The 21,916-nt window shown below is 42.1% G+C and overlaps 1 protein-coding gene across 1 annotated transcript in view; it reads right to left on the bottom strand.

Annotated features, from left to right (window-relative positions):
• Window positions 1-9,351: 9,351 nt before the first annotated feature.
• Window positions 9,352-21,916, bottom strand: part of LOC311142252 (MAP/microtubule affinity-regulating kinase 4-like) — a gene marked incomplete at both ends in the record, with an annotated part of 37,241 nt that continues 24,676 nt past the window's right edge. Inside the window, 5 exons of the mRNA XM_084177872.1 lie at window positions 9,352-9,703; window positions 9,961-10,005; window positions 15,931-16,017; window positions 16,512-16,799; window positions 19,598-19,701. Of these exons, the coding sequence (XP_084033998.1) occupies window positions 9,352-9,703; window positions 9,961-10,005; window positions 15,931-16,017; window positions 16,512-16,799; window positions 19,598-19,701 (876 nt within the window). The remainder of the gene's footprint in view (window positions 9,704-9,960; window positions 10,006-15,930; window positions 16,018-16,511; window positions 16,800-19,597; window positions 19,702-21,916) is intronic.

Genomic DNA, 21,916 nt, shown 5'->3' with positions numbered 1-21,916 from the left:
AAGAACACAGACACTGGAGAGAGGAAGATTGGAAAAAAAGTGTTATGGACAGACAAATCAAAGTTTTAGGTGTTCGGATCACAAGTGAGTGGCGCAGTGGTCTAAGGCACTGCATCGCAGTGCTAACTGTGCCACTAGATCCTGGTTCGAATCCAGGCTCTGTCGCAGCCGGCCGTGACCAGGAGACTCATGGGCGGCGCACAATCGGCCCAGCGTCGTCCAGGGTAGGTGAGGGAATGGCCGGCTGGGATGTAGCTCAGTTGATAGAGCATGGTGTTTGCAACGCCAGGGTTGTGGGTTTGATTCCCACGGGGGGCCAGTATACAAAAAAAATAAAAAATAATATTATTACATGTATTCACTAACTGTAAGTCGCTCTGGATAAGAGCGTCTGCTAAATGACTAAAATGTAAAATGTAAAATGTGAGACGCAGACCAAATTAAAAGATGCTGGAGGAGTGCTTGATGCCATCTGTCAAGCATGGTGGAGGCAATGTGATGGTCTGGGGGTGCTTTGGTGGTGGTAAAGTGGGAGATTTCTACAGGGTAAAATGGATCTTGAAGAAGGAAGGCTATCACTCCATTTTGCAACGCCATGCCATACCCTGTGGACGGCGCTTGATTGGAGCCAATTTCCTCCTACAACAGGACAATGACCCAAAGCACAGCTCCAAACTATGCAATAACTATTTAGGGAAGAAGCAGTCAGCTGGTATTCTGTCTATAATGGAGTGGCCAGCACAGTCACCGGATCTCAACCCTATTGAGCTGTTGTGGGAGCAGCTTGACCGTATGGTATATAAGAAGTGCCCATCAAGCCAATCCAACTTGTGGGAGGTGCTTCAGGAAGCATGGGGTGAAATCTCTTCAGATTACCTCAACAAATTGACAACTAGAATGCCAAAGGTCTGCAAGGCTGTAATTGTTGCAAATGGAGGATTCTTTGACGAAAGCAAAGTTTGAAGGACACAATTATTATTTCTATTAAAAATCATTATTTCTAACCTTGTCAATGACTACATTCCCTATGCATTTTGCTATATTTCCTATTCAAAATAATTTCATGTATGTTTTCATGGAAAACAAGGAGATTTCTAAGTGACCCCAAACTTTTGAACGGTAGTGTATTTTGAACGGTAGTAGCTTGCAAAAGTATTCACCCCCTTGGCATTTTTCCTATTTTGTTGCCTTACAACCTGGAATTAAAATTGATTTTGGGAGGCTTTGTATCATTTGATTTACACAACATGCCTACCACTTTGAAGATGCAAAATATTTTTTATTGTGAAACAAACAAGAAATAAGACAAAAAAACAGAAAACTTGAGCGTGCATAACTATACACCCCCCCAAAGTCAATACTTTGTAGAGCCACCTTTTGCAGTAATTACAGCTGCAAGTCTCTTGGGGTATGTCTCGATAAGTTTGGCACATCTAGCCACTGGGATCTTTGCTCATTCTTCAAGAAAAAACTGCTACAGCTCCTTCTAGTTGGATGGGTTCCGCTGGTGTACAGCAATCTTTAAGTCATACCACAGATTCTCAATTGGATTGAGGTCTGGGCTTGGACTAGGCCATTCCAAGACATTTCAATGTTTCCCCTTAAACCACTCGAGTGTTGCTTTAGCAGTATGCTAAGGGTCATTGTCCTGCTGTAAGGTGAACCTCCGTCCCAGTCTCAAATCTCTGGAAGACTGAAACAAGTTTCCCTCAAGAATTTCCCTGTATTTAGCACCATCCATCATTCCTTCAATTCTGACCAGTTTCCCAGTCCCTGCCGATGAAATACATCCCCACAGCATGATGCTGCCACCACCATGCTTCACTGTGGGGATGGTGTTCTCGGGGTGATGAGAAGTGTTGGGTTTGCGCCAGACATAGCGTTTTCCTTGATGGCCAAAAAGCAAAATTTTAGTCTCATCTGACCAGAGTACCTTCTTCCATATGTTTGGGGAGTCTCCCACATGCCTTTTGGCGAACCCCAAACGTGTTTGCTTATTTTTTTCTTTAAGCAATGGCTTTTTTCTGGCCACTCTTCCGTAAAGCCCAGCTCTGTGGAGTGTACGGCTTAAAGTGGTCCTATGGATTTATACTCCAATCTCCGCTGTGGAGCTTTGCAGCTCCTTCAGGGTTATATTTGGTCTCTTTGTTGCCTCTCTGATTAATGCCCTCCTTGCCTGGTCCGGGAGTTTTGGTGGGCGGCCCTCTCTTGGCAGGTTTGTTGTGGTGCCATATTCTTTCCATTTTTTAATAATAGATTTAATGGTGCTCCGTGGGATGTTCAACGTTTCTGATATTTTTTTATAACACAACCCTGATCTGTACTTCTCCATAACTTTGTCCCTGACCTGTTTGGAGAGCTCCTTGGTCTTCATGGTGCCGCTTGCTTGGTGGTGCCCCTTGCTTAGCAGTGTTGCAGACTCTGGGGCCTTTCAGAACAGGTGTATATATACTGAGATCATGTGACACTTAGATCGCACACAGGTGGACTTTATTTAACTAATTATGTGACTTCGGAAGGTAATTGGTTGCACCAGATCTTATTTAGGGGCTTCATAGCAAAGGGGGTGAATACATATGCACGCACCACCTCTCCGTTATTTATTTTTGAGAATTTTCTGAAACAAGTAATTTTTTTCATTTCACTTCACCAATTTGGACTATTTTGTGTATGTCCATTACATGAAATCCAAATAAAAATCAATTTAAATTACAGGTTGTAATGTAACAAAACAGGAAAAACGCCAAAGGGGATGAATACTTTTGCAAGGCACTGTATTTTATTGAAATAAAGTGCATGTTTTCTGGAGAACAAAGGAGAGTTGAACAAAAATAATCTCTGGGCCCTGCATTAATGAGAGAAATGACACTTTCTGTCTCCTGCCAATGCTGTGAACTTTGGCACAATGGTGTGAGAGAAACTCTGAGACACTGGTGCTGGTGTTCATCGGTGAGCCTGGTGCCATATTTGTTTATAATACAAGTTAATTGTGGAGAAGGCTGATTCACAGCTGTATGTGAGACTTCAGCTGCAGGCACCATCTTTCCCCAGAAAGTGACAGGGTCACAATCACCAACCTGCTCCTTCAAAGCCACATTTTCTTCCCTGAGCTCATATTTTTGTTTACCTTCAAGCAAGCATTATTTTACCATCTCAGCGTCTGAACATGTTTTTTTTTGTGTTTTCCCAAAACCCAAGCTATCCTCAGTGAACACGTCATTGCACATTGTTGGGCTGTCAGGGAATTGAAAAGGACTTTGGTGGACCTCTGATATTGGGATTTGAGTTGGTTAATCTTGTTTGTTCTCGCCTCCGTGTTCAGGGGATATGTCTGATCGAATTTACTAAGCCTGGTGTCATAATGGCGCTTAACATTGGCACTTTTCACGAGAGCTACGGACTCACTGCATATCAATCACATTCGTTTTGTGCTAGTTGCGGGGAGAATGAATAAATACTGTTCTGTCCACTCGTCTTTGAATATACGATTTTCAGAGTAAACGTTTCTCTTTTTTTATATTTACAGTTGAACCCCGGTGAAATCTCTCTCTGCCTGCTTGTCCCAAGGTTCCGCTGAGAATATTTGGATTAATGTGATTGGGTAAGACAATGTATTTGCATATAACCACGCGATTGGATTAGACAGGGCACTAGTAGAGGTGGGCGTTGCTTCGAAAGCGGCCGAGAGGTCGCCGAGTTAAAGAGGCCACTGCTCCCGGTTGATTTTTTAAAGCTGTCTAAAAATAATGGATTTACTTTTGTATAACAAAATACGATGTTGTCCGGTCCGGATTGACCCTTCTCTGGGTCCGGACACGGACCGCCAATTGAGTTTGGCTGGTATAGGGTGTATAGGGTGACTACCTTTACCACAGTAAGGTGTAGACTAGACCAGTGGTGTAAGTACTTTAAAGTAAAAATACTTTAAAGTACTACTTAAGTAGTTTTTTTGGGGTATCTGTACTTTACTTGACTATTTATCTTTTTTTACAACTTTTACTTTTACTCCACTACATTCCTAAAAAAAGTATGTACTTTTTACACCCATACATTTTCCCTGACACCCAAAAGTGCTCATTACATTTTGACTGCTTAGCAGGACAGAATAATGGTCAAATTCACAGACTTACCAAGAGAACATCCCTGGTCATCCCTACTGCCTCTGATCTGGCAGACTCACCAAACACAAATACTTTGTTTGTAAATGATGTCAGTGTTGGCGTGTGGCTATCAGTAAATAAATAAAAAACAAGAAAATGGTGCCATCTGGTTTGCTTAATATAAGGAATTTGAAATGATTTATACTTTTACATTTGATACTTAAGTATATTTGAGCAATTACATTTACTTTTGATACGTACATATATTTGAAGCTCACAACCTGGAGTAAACACTGAGACAACATTGTGTGGTGGTTGTGTGTTTGCTGGGTAGTAGGTAAAGATGATATTCAAAGCCTATCTGTCCAACAATTAAGGGTGAACAGAGTTATTATCAGCAGTAAGAGCAATAGCAATAATCAAGTGATGATCAATCATGCAGCAAACAGAGAGATCCATTGTAAGAAAAAAATAAAATAATGGAAACAATGGCAACATCTGTGAATTTTATTTCTCGTCAGCTCCATGTTTCTCACTTTAGCTGTAGACCAAAAGCACCAGGGCCTTTGGGCAACACAACCTCACATTGTTTGTTTCTGAAGGGGTCAAGGGGTGAATAGAATTAGGCGTCCAGGTCAAAATGTGTCTCTTCATCCATCTCATTGGCCTCTATTGCATATTACATCAAAGGTTTTGAAAAATTAACAGTTCCAGTATGACAATGCACATGACTTAAATACTGAGCCCGTGGGGCCATAATACTGTGTGCAACAACCATCTATAACACTGACAGTCTCTTATAGGCATACCAGCACACATTGAACTAACTTTATCTAAATGCATTTCATAGGTTTGCATTCCACTTGGAAACAATTTATTTCCTTTAACTCAGCACCCACTGTGGATATGTTCAACCAGATGCTTCCCTTTCATTCTGTAAAAATGTAAACAGACGTTTCTATGGCTTGAACGCAACCCAACCCAACATCAGATGTGCCTGACATTTGTGTCTATCAGAGATGGTCTGAATTCTAACGGCAATTTAAACATTTGTAAAATTGCAGATTTTGTAACAACACATTGGAATTTAAAACAATGTTTATGTAATTTTTCATTTAGTTACGCAGTAGAGAAATTCAGACTTGTGAATTACATTTCTGAATATCCAGTGAACCAATTTCCCTGTAAGTAATAGAAGATGGAGTTTGACCCAAAATCTGCCATCTGTACTTGTGATAGGGGGGAAGAGCTGGTACAATACCCAGTACAATTTCTCTGTGTCCATATTCATGTCCAAACACTGACTGCATCTTTATTTCATAAAGCATCCACATATGGGTGTGAATCATTACATTTTTTACCCCCAAAACCCAAACTCTGAAGTCATGCAGGATTGCAGGTTGGTATTGTTCCCTACTGTCATTGACAGAAACTGATTTAAACTAGAAGTACTTCCCTTGTTCTAGCTATAAATAAACCTTGACCTCTAAGATATATACTATATTCATGTATTTTTTATACAGCCATTAACTGGCTAATATAAATCCAGTTTTTTTTATTACGATATTCATCTACAAAATAAATAAAAGTACCTGTGCAAATATCCACAAATTGAAGTGTTCACATTTAAGACATTGGCGCCCTCCAGTGGCTTGTTGTGGGCATTGCCCTAGGGTCCACTGGAAGGAGCTGATTCAAGTCAAAGCAAAGTGCATTGAGGTCTATATTACCTAATGCTAATATACACCACAATGTTATAGGACATAGGACTGACCCTCTTCAGGTCAATACGTCTGTCTGTCTGTACTGTCAAGGGCGGTGAAATGTAGTAGACTAGTATTATTCTCCTATATATAGGGGATCCTGTCATGGGGCAGACCAAACAGCACAAGGAGGTTGAGAAGAGATGATTCAACAACATGTCTGTGAAGTAGATGACAGTTGGGAGTGATTCCGAAAAAAGAAACGACAGGAGGAGGATCGCAAAAACAAACTGACATACAGACAGCAAAAACACTTGTGGTGAAGATCAAACCCTACATGATCACTTTGGTCTGACTGGTTAAGTCACCAAGCGCAAAAAGCCACAACCGAGATCGAGAGCATTAACAGTAAATAACCAGGCAGACATCTTGGTCTCTGTAGCCTACATGAACATCACAGTACATCATTTAGTCTAATCAGGAGGACGGTGAGGAAGCCTTTTTGAGCTTCTTATTTTCTAACATTGAACTTCTACTGTATGTAGGCATACTGTCAGAGGAGCAACAGGGAAAACACAGCATCCCAGTCACACTGTCTTTATGTCGCTCTCTCTCTCTCTCGCTCTCTCTCTAAATGACTCCTCTGCGTTTCTATGCACTTCCCCTACATCCCACAGCAGTCGACCCCACATGAAAAAATACTATATTATACTATGGTAAAAATACTGTAGTATTACTATATTTATATACTATAGTATTCACTGTAGTGTTTTTGCAGACTTTACTTTAGTATTCAATTGTAGTGTTTTTGCTGACATGACTGTAGTATACTGTAGTATTTACTGTAGTGATTTTGCAGACATGACTGTAGTATACTGTAGTATTTACTGTAGTGTTTTTGCGAACATGACTGTAGTATACTGTAGTATTTACTGTAGTGATTTTGCAGACATGACTGTAGTATACTGTAGTATTTACTGTAGTGATTTTGCAGACATGACTGTAGTATACTGTAGTATATACTGTAGTGTTTTTGCGAACATGACTGTAGTATACTGTAGTATTTACTGTAGTGTTTTTGCAGACATGACTGTAGTATTTACTGTAGTGTTTTTGCAGACATGACTGTAGTATTTACTGTAGTGTTTTTGCAGACATGACTGTAGTATTTAATGCAGTGTCTTTGCAGACATGACTGTAGTATACTGTAAAAAAATACATGTTTTATTGTCACATACACCGGATAGGTACAGTGAAATGTGTTGTTTTATAATCAGCCATAGTAGTTCGGCACCCCTTTAGCAAATTAGGGTTAAGTGCCTTGCTCAAGGGCACCAACAGATTTTTCACCTTGTCGGCTCAGGTATTTGAACCAGCAACCTTTCGGTTACTGGCCTCAATGCTCTAGGCTCCCTGCAGCACTGTAGGAAACCTACAGGACAAATACTAAAATAGCTAATTTTATATAACCTGTAGGTAGGTAGGAATTGAGTCTGAACGGATAGTTTAGAGCTTCTGTTCTTTTATATAACCTGTAGGGAACACAATATATGGTCTATACTTGACATGTAGGTTTCTCACTCATGGGTGGCACAAATTGGGGTACGGGGTATGGGAATGGGTGGGGTATATGCAAATTAATATTGTAGTATTACTATAGTTAAAACACTGTAGTGTTTTTGCAGATACTGTAGTATTTTGAGGAAATTACTGTAGTATTTACTATAGTATTCTACAGCATACTACAACATTCTATAGTAAGCACTACACGATCGAGGGATACTACAGTGTGGAGTATACTATTCTACAGTATACTACAGTTTACTACATCATTCTATAGAATTCTATAGTAAGTACTAATATTTTACATAACAAACTGTAGTATTTTGTCATGTGGGACAGTCATCAACAGTAGACAAAACCAGTTTGATCTGAAGTTCACCAATGTCAAAATGTTGAAGGATGTCAGAGTAGAGGCACCAGCGTGTGTAACAGTAGGAATGGGATTGGGTGGTTTCAGTTACCTCAGAAAAAAACTGATTTTGATGTTCAGATGGCTGAAGATAAATTGGCATGGCACGGAATAGAACCCCCCAAAAATTGCATTGCATCGCATTGCACTGAAAGAAATATGACTTACTCAAATACACAGAAATAAAGTATTTCAAATATAAATACATAAATAATCATGTATTTCAACCATTGTCTGTTCCATATTTGATTCACTATGATGTCTGACAGCTTTGCATTTTGGCAAGCCATGTGGCATTCAAGGGTGCAATGTTCGCAGTGAACCGCTTTTGCATGGATATATTATTTTGCCTTCCCATCACCCTTTCAGCCATTAGACATTGAGTTAGTTAATTGTTCCTCAGCATAACATAGTCTATGTAACTGTTTCATGACTTGAATTCAACTTTGTTGAAGAAAGGTAAAAGGGATAGATCATATTGTGAGAGGTAGGGGATAAAATGCTTAAAAACAGCTTGATATAATTATTGATAATGACCAGTTCCAACACAGACATTGATCCCAGCCAATCAGAGGGTTAAAATAGTTTCTCCGGAAAAGGAATTTGCCAATGGAATTACTTTGCAAAGGTGTGTGCAGGAAACCAAAGCTACAGGTAGCTAAAGAGGTATGAAGGTGAAAAAATAGCACTATGAACCACAGTTTTGATCTACATAGATTACGTTTTCATATTGCCACTGATGGAGCATGATGTGTACCAATGTGTATACTACCTGACCTTATACATTAACAAAGCTTATTATGGTGTGGGTTGTACAATACTACAAAACTGAAACCTATATCCGTCCAGTTTATATTTGTCATGTGCAGTAAGACTAACTGAGATAGATTCATGGTGTGCCCGAGAAAACATCCCCACCTACTACTTTATTTAGTTGATGATGATGTAAGTGGTAAATGGATTTGAAGGTTACCATTGGCTGGTTCAAAGTGTCTGTCAACTCCTCTGTCATTGCCAATAATTCAATCCTGCCCATACTGTGCACACAATGAAAAACAGAGCAAAATGTATTGCTACTTGTCAAATCATTGAGTTAACTGTCTCCCTATTTGTGCATGTTGTCCACAGGCGACAAGTCCTTGGATAATCACTTCATCAGTATCAATGTTCAAATGGGAGAAGAATTATGAAAAACACATACAGTGACACGCAGAAGACGATCAAAGACGGCGAGACACAATAAATGTTTTCGAGAATGTTTTCGATAGTGTCGGTTCAGAGGTGGTGATGGTTAAAAACCACAATGATATCAATCATAAAAGTAATAGTCATTATGGCTAGAGTTAACGCTAAAAAATATGAAGCTGGATTCCTCTCTGATCCGGATCCAGTGGATGAAGTTGGGGGGAGGGGGTGCTTGAGTATGTGTGGCGTGGGGGTGTTTGGGTGGTTAGGTTGAGACTGGTGTGGAGGGTGGTAGGTCTTTAGCCACATAAGAGACAGGGGGAAATGTATTTTTATTTCAGGTCCAGCCCCAAGTCCCTATATCTATTTCTCTTTCCATCCCCCATTATATTCAGAGTTCGAGGTCCTTCGAGATTTGCGTGGCGATGTCCCGGAAAGCGAGCGGTGCCCCCCAGAGTCGCGTGTAGCGCACCCCGTTGGAAGACTCATTGTTGGCGGCGCTGCCCCCCGTGGAGAGGTGGCACACCTCGGCCTCAAAGGCCACGCGACCACCGGCCGCCCCGTGGGTGCAGGAGAGCAGAAAGGGGCCGGCGTGGTGGACCTGGCAGCCGCAACCCCGTGCCGCCGCCCGCAGAGCCAGCACCACCTCCGCCGGGTCCCGTCGCCCCCCGGGTCCCCTCAGATCCCAGCCACGTCCGACGGCCCGGGGCTCGGCCGCTTTTTGATGCCCAGGTAAATGGCGACTGGAGACCAGAAAGGGACAGAAAAGAAGAAGGAGAAAGGACAGAGTGGTGGAAGAGTGGAGGAAAAAGGAGGAGAAAAGAGTTGTTAGAGGGAAAGGGGTAGTAAATGTGGGTAAGAAGAAAAACTTGAGATAACGGGTTGTTGAATCTAAGCTTAAATGTCCAGTTAAGGTGTGCAAGTTTACTGTCTGAAACATGAGTTCAAGATGGGTTGACGAAGGGTTGCTGGATATACTGACCTTGTGACATATACTGACCTTGTGACCGCAGATCGGCAGATTCCCTCAGGTTCATTTGTGACCCTGCATAGAGAACACACACACACACACAGTTAAAGGGAGAATCGGAGAAGTGATTTATGGGAGGTGCAGTTCCATGTCCACGAAGTACACAGTCATCATCCATCCACAATACTGTGAAGCCATTCAAAAAGAAAGGAAAATAAATCATAGAGTGAGGACAAACAAACAACAGCAACAAAAACCTCCAGGTGTTCATGGGTTGCACGTTGCATCACAATATTGTTATGAAAGTTCTATTGACTCCCGAGTGAATGTTCTACTCAATGCATTGTCAATTGGCGTTGATGAAGATTTAGTCTAAAGTGCATTATAGTGGCTTGGAAACATGTCATTTCTAAAGGAGGCAAATAATGAGTAGGAAAACCTTTTGTCTTCATTGTGATGTCGTCAGGTTAACTTTAGATGCAGTATAACCACAGATAGAACAAGGAGCCATATGTTTCACCAGATGTACAGTACCAGTCAAAAGTTAGGACACACCTACTCATTCAAGAGTTTTTCTTTATTTTCACTATTTTCTACATTGTAGAATAATAGTGAAGACATCAAAACTATGAAATAACACATATGGAATCATGTAGTAACCAAAAAAAGTGTTAAACAAATCAAAATATATTTTATATTTGAGATTCCTCAAAGTAGCCACCCTTTGCCTTGATGACAGCTTTGCACACTCTTGGCATTCTCTCAACCAGCTTCATGAGGTAGTCACCTGGAATGCATTTCAATTAACAGGTGTGCCTTCTTAAAAGTTAATTTATGGAATTTCTTTCCTTCTTAATGCATTTGAGCCAATCACTTGTGTTGTGACAAGGTAGGGGTGGTATACAGAACATAGCCATACTTGGTAAAAGACCAAGTCCATATTATGGCAAGAACAGCTCAAATAAGCAAAGAGAAACAACAGTCCATCATTACTTTAAGACATGAAGGTCAGTCAATACGGAACATTTCAAGAACTTTGAAAGTTTCTTCAAGTGCAGTCGCAAAAACCATCAAGCGCTATGATGAAACTGGCTCTCATGAGGACCGCAACAGGAAAGGAGGACCCAGAGTTACCTCTACTGCAGAGGATAAGTGTCCACATCACCAACAAACTAACATGGGTCCAAAACACACCAAAACAGTCGTGAAGAGGGCACGACAAAACCTATTCCTCCTAAGGAGACTGAAAAGATTTGGCATGGGTCCTCAGATCCTCAAAAGGTTCTACAGCTGCATCGAGAGCATCCTGACTGGTTGCATCACTGCCTGGTATGGCAACTGCTCGGCCTCTGACCGCAAGGTGCTACAGACGGTAGTGCGTAAGGCCCAGTACATCACTGGGGCCAAGCTTCCTGCCATCCAGGACCTCTATACCAGGCGGTGTCAGAGGAAGGCCCTAAAAATGGTCAGACTCCAGCCACCCTAGTCATAGACTGTTCTCTCTGCTACCGCACGGCAAGCGGTACCGGAGCGCCAAGTCTAGGTCCAAGAGGCTTCTAAACAGCTTCTACACCCAAGCCATAAGACTCCTGAACATCTAATTCAATGGCTACCCAGACTATGTGCATTGCCTCTCTATTGTTATTTTACTGCTGCTCTTTAATTATTTGTTACTTTTATTTTGTATTATTTTATATTCTATTTTTTTTGTGTGATTTGTTTTGGTATTCTTTCTTAAAACTGCATTGTTGGTTAAGGGCTTGTAAGTAAGCATTTCACTGTAAGGTCTACACTTGTTGTATTCGGTGCATTTCACAAATAACATTTCATTTGATTTGATGTTCATTAGAGTTAACTGCACCTCAGATTGCAGCCCAAATAAATGCTTCACAGAGTTCATGTAACAGACACATCTCAACATCAACTGTTCAGAGGAGACTGCGTGAATCAGGCCTTCATGGTCAAATTGCTGCAAAGAAACCACTACTAAAGGACACCAATAAGAAGAAGAGACTTGCTTGGGCCAAGAAACACGCACAATGGACATTAGACCGGTGGAAATCTGTCTGATGAGTCCAAATTTGAGATTTTGGGTTCCAACCACCGTGTCTTTGTGAGATGCAGAGTAGGTGAACAGATGATCTCTGCATGTGTGGTTCCCACCGTGAAGCATGGAGGAGAAGTTGTGATGGCGTGGGGGTGCTTTGCTGGTGACACTGTCTGTGATTTATTTAGAATTCAAGGCACACTTAACCAGCATGGCTACCACAGCATTCTGCAGCGATACGCCATCCCATCTGGTTTGTGCTTAGTGGGACTATCATTTGTTTTTCAACAGGACAACGACCCAACACACCTCCAGGCTGTGTAAGTGTTATTTGACCAAGAAGGAGAGTGATGGAGTGCTGACCTGGCCTCCACAATCACCCGACCTCAACCCAGTTGAGATGGTTTGGGATGAGTTGGACCGCAGAGTGAAGGAAAAGCAGCTAACAAGTGCTCAGCATATGTGGGAACTCCTTCAAGAAAAGCATTCCAGTTGAAGCTGGTTGAGTGTGCAAAGCTGTCATCAAGGCAGTTGGTGGCTACTTTGAAGAATCTCAAATACACTTTTTTGGTTACTAAATGATTCCATATGTGTTATTTCATAGTTTGATGTCTTCACTATTATTCTACAATGTAGAAAATAGTAAAAATAACGAAAAACCCTTGAATGAGTAGGAGTCCAAACTTTTGACTGGTACTGTATAAATCTGAAGCATCCGGTTTGAAGTTCCACTCTCCAGCAAATATAGTGAGGAGAGGAAGCACCAGTGGCCGGCAGTGGAAGAATATGGAGCCAGATGGAACTGGGCCGACACGCTAATTTTCTCAGCGATGAAACATTTGATCTGAATACAGTTTGCTTTTCCCAAAACAATCATCTGTAACGAACAGAGTTGACTAGGTCTTGTAGACCTTACCCTTTGCCAAAGTTATAAAAAATTGTGTTGTTTAGAAGGAGGGCAATGGCGAATTTAGTTACTGCACATGCGCAGTTCACAGAGTAGGCATTCCTTAACGGAAATATGCAAACACATGCTAGAACGCGCCAATAGGATCTCGCTAGCTCGTTCTTGGCTCTGCCCACCTCCTTGCTTGTTCTGCCCACTATGCTTAATTTGCTCCCATTGGAAACGACAGGCTGTGGTGTATCTTGGGTTAGTTATAAAAAATATTTGGTGTAGCGTTAGATGGCTAGCTAAGAGTGAGCCTCCGTTCAGATGGCGTGACGCGAATAGGTGACGTAGGTGCAATCCATGAATACGGGTCAGAGTATGGAGTGATATCAATGCAATAGTACTAATATCACTCCATATCAGAGCGCCCTGACTCGATCAACATAGTCAAATAATAAGGCTGTATCATGTCCGGGAATCAACTGTCATTCAAAATAAAACAAGGGAGAAGACCTTATCCACTAGGACGGTGCCCCTGGAACAAATACTTATTTAAAGCAAGCCCTTACGTATAATAAAGGCTCCATAACACTTTCATAACAATGACAACAGATATCATAGGTGTCAGCTTATGACAACTGAGACCATGTTTACTGTATATCAGCCAATTGTCTAGCAAAACTGCAATAGCTAATTCATGGTTTGGGTCATGACAGTGTTAAGTCAGTTGCAATCATGACACCCGTTAAGTCATTGTTTTGACAGTAATATGTAGCCCTTATGATGCAGGGTTCAAGTAAAATGTAATCCCCCAGGCATGCCAAAGGAATTAACCAAAAAGCAGTGTGAAAGAGCTACAGAACAAAGACAAGTAGGTACAGACAGTCATACAGACAGACAGACAGACAGACAGACAGACAGACAGACAGACAGACAGACAGACAAGAATATAGACAGGAAAGGCATACGGACAGACATACAGTTGAAGTCAGAAGTTTACATACACCTTAGCCAAATACATTTAAACTCAGTTTTTCACAATTCCTGACAATTAATCCTAGTACAAATTCCATGTTTTAGGTCATTTAGGATCACCACTTTATTTTAAGAATGTGAAATGTCAGAATAATAGTAAAGAGAATGATTTGTTTTAGCTTTTATTTATTTCATCACATTCCCTGTGGGTCAGAAGTTTACTTACACTCAATGAGTATTTGGTATCATTGCCTTTAAATTGTTTAACTTGGGTCAAATGTTTCGGGTAACCTTCCACAAGCTTCCCACAATAAATTGGGTGAATTTTGGCCCATTCCTCCTGACAGAGCTGGTGTAACTGAGTCAGGTTTGTAGGCCTCCTTCCTCGCACACGCTTTTTCAGTTCTGCCCACATATTTTCTATAGGTTTGAGGTCAGGGCTTTGTGATGGCCACTCCAATACCTTGACTTTGTTGTCCTTAAGCCATTTTGCCACAACTTTGGAAGTATGCTTGGGGTCATTGTCCATTTGGAAGACCCATTTGCGACCAAGCTTTAACTTCCTGACTGATGTCTTGAGATGTTGCTTCAATATATTCACATAATTTTCCTTCCTCATGATACCATCTATTTTGTGAAGTGCTCCTGCAGCAAAGCACCCCCACAGCATGATGCTGCCACTCCTGTGCTTCACGGTTGGAATGGTGTTCTTCGGCATGCAAGCAACTCCCTTTTTCCTCCAAACATAACGCTGGTCATTATGACCAAACAGTTTATTTTTGTTTCATCATACCAGAGGACATTTCTCCAAAAAGTACGATCTTTGTCCCCATGTGCAGTTGCAAACCATAGTCTGGCTTTTTTATGTTTTGGAGCAGTGGCTTCTTCCTTCCAGAGCGACCTTTCAGGTCATGTCGACATAGGATTCGTTTTACTGTGGATATAGATACTTTTGTACCTGTTTCCTCCAGCATCTTCACAAGGTCCTTTGCTGTTGTTCTGGGATTGATTTGCACTTTTCGCACCAAAGTACGTTCATCTCTAGGAGACAGAACGCGTCTCCTTCCTGAGCGGTATGACGGCTGCGTGGTCCCATGGTGTTTATACTTGTGTACTATTGTTTGTACAGATGAATGTGGTACCTTCAGGCATTTGGAAATTGCTCCCAAGGATGAACCAGACTTGTGGAGGTCTACAATTCTTTTTCCTGAGGTCTTGGCTGATGTCTTTTGATTTTCCCATGATGTCAAGCAAAGAGACACTGAGTTTGAAGGTAGGCCTTGAAATACATCCACAGGTACACCTCCAATTGTCTCAAATGATGTCAATTAGCCTATCAGAAGCTTCTAAAGCCATGACATCATTTTCTGGAATTTTCCAAGCTGTTTAAAGGCACAGTCAACTTAGTGTATGTAAACATCTGACCCACTGGAATTGTGATACATTGAATTATAAGTGAAATAATCTGTCTGTAAACAATTGTTGGATAAATTACTTGTGTCATGCACAAAGTAGATGACTAACTGACTTGCCAAAACTATAGTTTGTTAACAAGAAATGTGTGGAGTGGTTGAAAAACAAGTTTTAATGACTCCAACCTAAGTGTATGTAAACTTCCGACTTCAACTGTACAGGCATACAGACAGACAGACAGACAGACAAGCATACAGACAGTCAGGTAAGGCAGACAGACAGACAGACAGACAGGTAAGGCAGACAGACAGAGAGGTAAGGCAGACAGACAAGCATACATACAGGTAAGGCATACAGACAAACAGGTATACAGACAGGCAGGCAGGCATACAGACAGGTAAGTACTAGGCACATGGGAAGTTAGAGAAAGGCAGACATACAGACAGACAGGTCGGTAAGACATAGACAGGTAGACATGCAGAAAGACAGACACAAAGGTATGTAACAGAAAGGCAGACCGATAGGTAAGTAAACAGGAACACCGTCAGACAGGCACGCACACACACACACACACACACACACACACACACACACACACAGTGTTAGTATGTCCAGAAGGTAGGCAGGCAAGCAGGCAGGCAGATCGACAGAGAGAAGCTAGAGACATGGGAACTTACTAACTGTTTTTGATCCCTGGGGAAGGGTACAACCCGAGACTGATTTGTTTGAGCCCTGGCGCTTAGAGGGTTCAAGATTGACCCTGATGTAAGGAGAGGAAGAGGAAGCGCAAGAGAGAGAAATAGAAAAATAAATGGGAGAGGAGGGGGAGAAAGAGAATATATTTGAAACATGGCCAAGGGAGTGGTGGATAACAGCACAGCTGTAGCTGATTGGCATGGAGGAAGCATATGTTTCATTACATTACATATATGTGATTATACTGTATATTAAAGCTGATTCCAGGCAGAGATGGGTTAGCTCTCTATGTCAGGACCCAGGGCCGTGGCCTGTAACTTTTTGCAACAGAGAATGATAATTGGTGATCTTCTTGAACAAATTCAGGTAGTATGCATACCTCCCCCGTTTCCCCTTCTAAACACGACCCAGGTCCACGATTACCTGCTTGTGAGTTTGGAGGCAGGCATTACGGAGGCGACTACTACTATTCACTGAGGTGATAGTCCCCTGCATTTGGAGGCGAGTGTTACTGAGGTGACTGTTACGGAGGTGACCGTTACGGAGGTGACCGCTTACCTGCGTGTGAGTTTGGAGGTGAGCTTGGTGAAGAGGTTGGAGGTGGCACGGCTGCGGGCGTGCGGCAGGGGACTGGCGTCATGGTGGGACAGCGTGGGGGAGGTGGGCGGGGCCGAGTAGACGGGCGGGCCCCGGTCCCTCAGCTGGCCCCCGTGAAAGGTGCTCCGAATGGTGGAGCCCCGTGTCAGACGGCAGCGCTCGCTAGAAGAGGAGGAGGAGGCCCCGGCCCCAGCCCCAGAGATGCTCAGCGTGGAGGGGGATGTGGGGGGCAGGCGGTGGGACAGGGAGCTGGAGCAGAGAGACAATTAGAATTAGACAAATGTTACTGTCCACACAAAGTGGAAGTTTGTCTTCGACTTCACAATAAAATGGTTGACAAAAAACAACACTAAAAACGGGGCGCCAGGTAGCCTAGCGGTTAGAGAGGCGACCCAGCAGCCAGAGAGTTGCCAGTTCAAATCCCGGGTCAGACGGGAAAAATCTGTCGGGAGGTGACCTGGTGGGAAATGGGAAGTGAGATGGCAACCAACCGGAGGGTTGCTGGTATCAAATCCTAGATGCCATTGCCTGCCTATGTCCCTTTCAGCAAGGCACTTAACCCCCCACAACAACAGCTCCCGAGCGCTCAGTGTGACAGCCCCCCCGCACCTCTCCAAAAGCCTGTATGTGTGTCTTTCGTTGGGATAAAGGAGAAGTTTTGTTTTTCACAATCAAATCTCTATTTTTGATGTAAATGGCATGTTATAGAAGGGTCCAGACACCTTTTCTGTGACTTCATTTGTTTTTCAGAAACTTACCCCAAACAGCAAATCACCCACTGGGCACAGATGTAGATGCAACCTCTATTCCACGTTTGTTCAACATTTACATTTTAGTCATTTAGCAGACGCTCTTATCCAGAGCGACTTACAGTTAGTGAGTGTATACATATATATATATTTTTTTCCATACTGGACCCCCGTGGGAATCAAACCCACAACCCTGGTGTTGCAAACGCCATGCTCTACCAACTGAGCTACATCCCTCCCGGCCATTCCCTCCTCTACCCTGGACGACGCTGGGCCAATTGTGCGCCGCCCCATGGGTCTCCCGGTCGCGGCCGGCTACAACAGAGCCTGGATTCGAACCAGGATCTCTAGTGGCACAGCTAGCACTGCGATGCAGTGCCTTAGACCACTGCGCCACTCGGGAGGTTCAACATACACTACGAGTCAAAAGTTTGGACACACCTACTCATTTAAGGGTTTTTCTTTATTTTTACTATTTTCTACATTGTAGAATAATAGTGAAGACATCAAAACTATGAAATAACACATATGGAATCATGTAGGAACCAAAAAAGTGGTGTTAAACAAATCCAAATATATTTTATATTTGAGATTCTTCAAAGTAGCCACCCTTTGCCTTGATGACAGCTTTGCACACTCTTGGCATTCTCTCAACCAGCTTCATGAGGTAGTCACCTGGAATGCATTTCAATTAAACGGTGTGCCTTCTTAAAAGTTAATTTGTGGAATTTCTATCCTTCTTAATGTGTTTGAGCCAATCAGTTATGTTTTGACAAGGTAGGGGGGGTATACAGAAGATAGCCATTTTATGGCAAGAACAGCTCAAATAAGCAAACAGAAACGACAGTCCATCATTACTTTAAGACATGAAGGTCAGTCAATACGGAACATTTCAAGAACTTTCAACGTTTCTTCAAGTGCAGTCGCAAAAACCATCAAGTGCTATGATGAAACTGGCTCTCATGAGGACCGCCACAGGAATGGAAGACCCAGAGTTACCTCTGCTGCAGAGGATAAGTTCATTAGAGTTACCAGCCTCAGAAATTGCAGTCAAAATAAAAGCTTCACAGAGTTCAAATTACAGACACATCTCAACATCAACTGTTCAGAGGGGACTGTGTGAATCAGGCCTTCATGGTCGAATTGCTGCAAAGAAACCACTACTAAAGGACACCAATAATAAGAAGAGACCTACTTGGGCCAAGAAACACAAGCAATGGACATTAGACCAGTGGAAATGTGTCCTTTGGTCTGGATGTGTCTTTGTGAGACGTGGTGTGGGTGAACGGATGATCTCCGCATGTGTTGTTCCCACCGTAAAGCATGGAGGAGGTGGTGTTACGGTGTGGGGCTGGTGACACTGTCTGTGATTTATTTAGAATTCAAGGTACACTTAACTGCATGGCTACCACAGCATTCTGCAGCGATACGCCATCTCATCTGGTTTGGGTTTAGTGGGACTGATGGAGTGCTGCATCAGATGACCTGGTCTCCACAATCCCCCGACCTCAACCCAATGGAGATGGTTTGGGATGAGTCGGACGGCAGAGTGAAGGAAAAGCAGCCAACAAGTGCTCAGCATATGTGGGAACTCCTTCAAGACTGTTGGAAAAGTATTCCAGGTGAAGCTGGTTGAGAGAATGCCAAGACTGTGCAAAGCTGTCATCAAGGCAAAGGGTGGCTACATTGAAGAATCTCAAATATAAAATATATTTGGATTTGTTTAACACCACTTTTTTGGTTCCTACATGATTCCTTATGTGTTATTTCATAGTTTTGATGTCTTCACTATTATTCTACAATGTAGAAAATTGTAAAAATAAAGACAAACCCTTGAATGAGTAGGTGTGTCCAAACTTTTGACTGGCACTGTAATTTCATTGAAATTACATGGAAACAATGATGATTTAACCAATGTGTTTTTGGAGCCTTTGTTCATGTTTTTTCAGGGCCCCCATACTACACAAGGAGGATGAGGAAGCGCCCACTGGGCACACACTGGGTACATTTCTAAAAAACAAGTGAAATCACAAAAAAGGTGTCTGGACCCTTCTAGAACATATAATTTACATACAAAATAGAGATTTGGTTGTAAAAAATTAATCTTCTCCTTTAAAAGCAGAAGTCAAATTTCGGTTGGACCTTGTGTTCAATTCACCAATAAATTGATCTTAATCTCTTAATCTTAATCATCATCAGGGGACATATTTGGGAGTCTCTCTCTCTCTCTCTCTCTCTCTCTCTCTCTCTCTCTCTCTCTCTCTCGCTCTCCCTCCCTTGTCCCTCCATGTCCTTTACCTGTTCTCCTTGCCATTCTGCAGCAGGGAGTGTCTGTCAGTGCTGGAGCGGTCCGTGCAGACGTATGTGTTCCGGCGGGTCATGGCACTTCCCGGAATGTTGTTCTGGGAAAGTAAGAGAGCGGGGTCAGAACAAATGACCAAATCAGACTTTACCATAGATACGATGGTGGTTGTCTTGAAGCATGTACCCAGGACAGGGACATTCTTGCTAAAATTACTATTCTATTTTATCTTGAGTTGTATTTTATATACACTACTGTTCAAAAGTAGCAAGCAATTGTTTTGTCCATTAAAATAACATCAAATTGATCAGAAATACAGTGTAGACATTGTTAATGTTGTAAATGCCTATTGTAGCTGGAAACTGCTGATTTTTAATGGAATATCTACATAGGTGTACAGAGGCACATTATCAGCAACCATCAGTCCTGTGTTCCAATGGCACATTATGTTTGCTAATCCATGTTTATCATTTTAAAAGGCTAATTGATCATTAGAAAACCCTTTTGCAATTATGTTAGCACAGCTGAAAACTGTTGTGCTGATTAAAGAAGCAATAAAACTGGCCTTCTTGAGACTAAACATAAACATGCCATTTAGCAGACGCTTTTATCCAAAGCGACTTACAGTCATGTGTGCATACAGTTTTACGTTGAGTATCTGGAGCATCAGCAATTGTGGGTTCGATTACAGGCTCAAAATGGCCAGAAACAAATAACTTTCTTCTGGAACTCGTCAGTCTATTCTTGTTCTGAGAAATGAAGGCTATTCCATGCGAGAAATTGCCAAGAAACTGAAGATCTCGTTCAACGCTGTGTACTACTCCCTTCACTGAACAGCGCAAACTGGCTCTAACCAGAATAGAAAGAGGAGTGGGAGGCCCCGGTGATCAGAAAAAGCTATATCTCAGACGGCCCATCTTAATCTTTTCTTTTTATTGGCCACTGAGATATGGCTTTTTCTTTGCAACTCTGCCTAGAAGGTCAGCATCCCAGAGTTGCCTCTTCACTGTTGAGACTGGTGTTTTGCGGGTACTATTTAATGAAGCTGCCAGTTGAGTGTATATTTTGTACTTTTATTTCCCTTCTTTACCCATTGACTTTCTCTATTTTTGTTGTACTGTTGAGAGGTTAACCTGCAAGAGAGCATTTCATTGCACTTTGTACTCCATGTATATCATGTGTATATGACGAATAAACAAACTTGAACAATTCGCACTCGAGTGCGCACCAAACCACGCACTGTGGTTCGCGAAAAAACAATGGTCTCGGTCCGATTCCATTAGTACCTCGGTGTGGTTTGTATGGTAATATTTTATGTATCATTAAGGAAAATGTTGGGAAATGTCAAAGGTAAAATATAGTAAACATAATTGACATTTTATAATCCAGATGCATGTCTAAATAAGGAATATAGCCAATACAGTGTGTAAACATGCTTTAATGAATGTATGTATATTATTTTAAAAAGTGTCTGAGCCACGCCACCAATATAATGAGATAAGGGAAAGAGGCAAAAGCGCCCATGGTCTTTTGGAGTAAACAACATGTGTTGTTGGACTTTGAAAGATAATAGTGGCGTGGCAGTTAAAGATGTTAATCAGTTATCTTAAGGGGAGTAGCATTGTATGCTATGTAAACATGACTGTGCATTTGTGTGTGTATAAAAGAGATTTCTGAGCCAGAGAGAGACAGCCGTTCCATGGAGTGGCTCGGCTTTGTTACGCAAATAATAAAGTCAAATTTTTGGATTCACAAGCTCCAGTCTCTTGAGAGATATTTTTGAGTTGACTACTTTTGAGCCAAATATTTCTACGACATTTGCTGCAGGTGAGAATGCAGTCTGGACCAAACACAAGAAAATAACCAGAGTCCAGCAGTATTATTGGTTGTTTAACTGTGAGCATTAGATGAAATGCACACAATATCATAACTTTATATTTCTGAAACATTTTGTGAGTAGCTAGCAGCACATTTTTAAGCGCATCCGATGCAAAGTAGGCTACTGCCTGGGCCGGCTCTACGGGGTGGCAAAGCCGGGCATGGACCACCCAGATAGAATTTGTGCCCCCCCCAGTTATGTTTCCCCATAAACATAACAAATGATATATGAATTACAATGCCTGGTTTTGCCAATGTAGCGCTGCCGGGCCTGCCAGTAGTGCAGGCCAGGACAGAGGCTATATGGCGGGTGAGCGATCATGATCTGAGGAGGGGGGATGTAATAATGTAACATTTAGTAGTTAAAATCCAATGCATTCTGATTGGGCACCTAGCCATGCAATTTAATAAGGTACCACCTTCATTAGCTTGTTTAG

This window comes from Coregonus lavaretus, assembly GCF_964263955.1.
Source record: "Coregonus lavaretus genome assembly, chromosome: 15".
Lineage (NCBI taxonomy): Eukaryota > Metazoa > Chordata > Actinopteri > Salmoniformes > Salmonidae > Coregonus > Coregonus lavaretus.
This window is presented reverse-complemented; position numbering and strand designations above follow the sequence as displayed.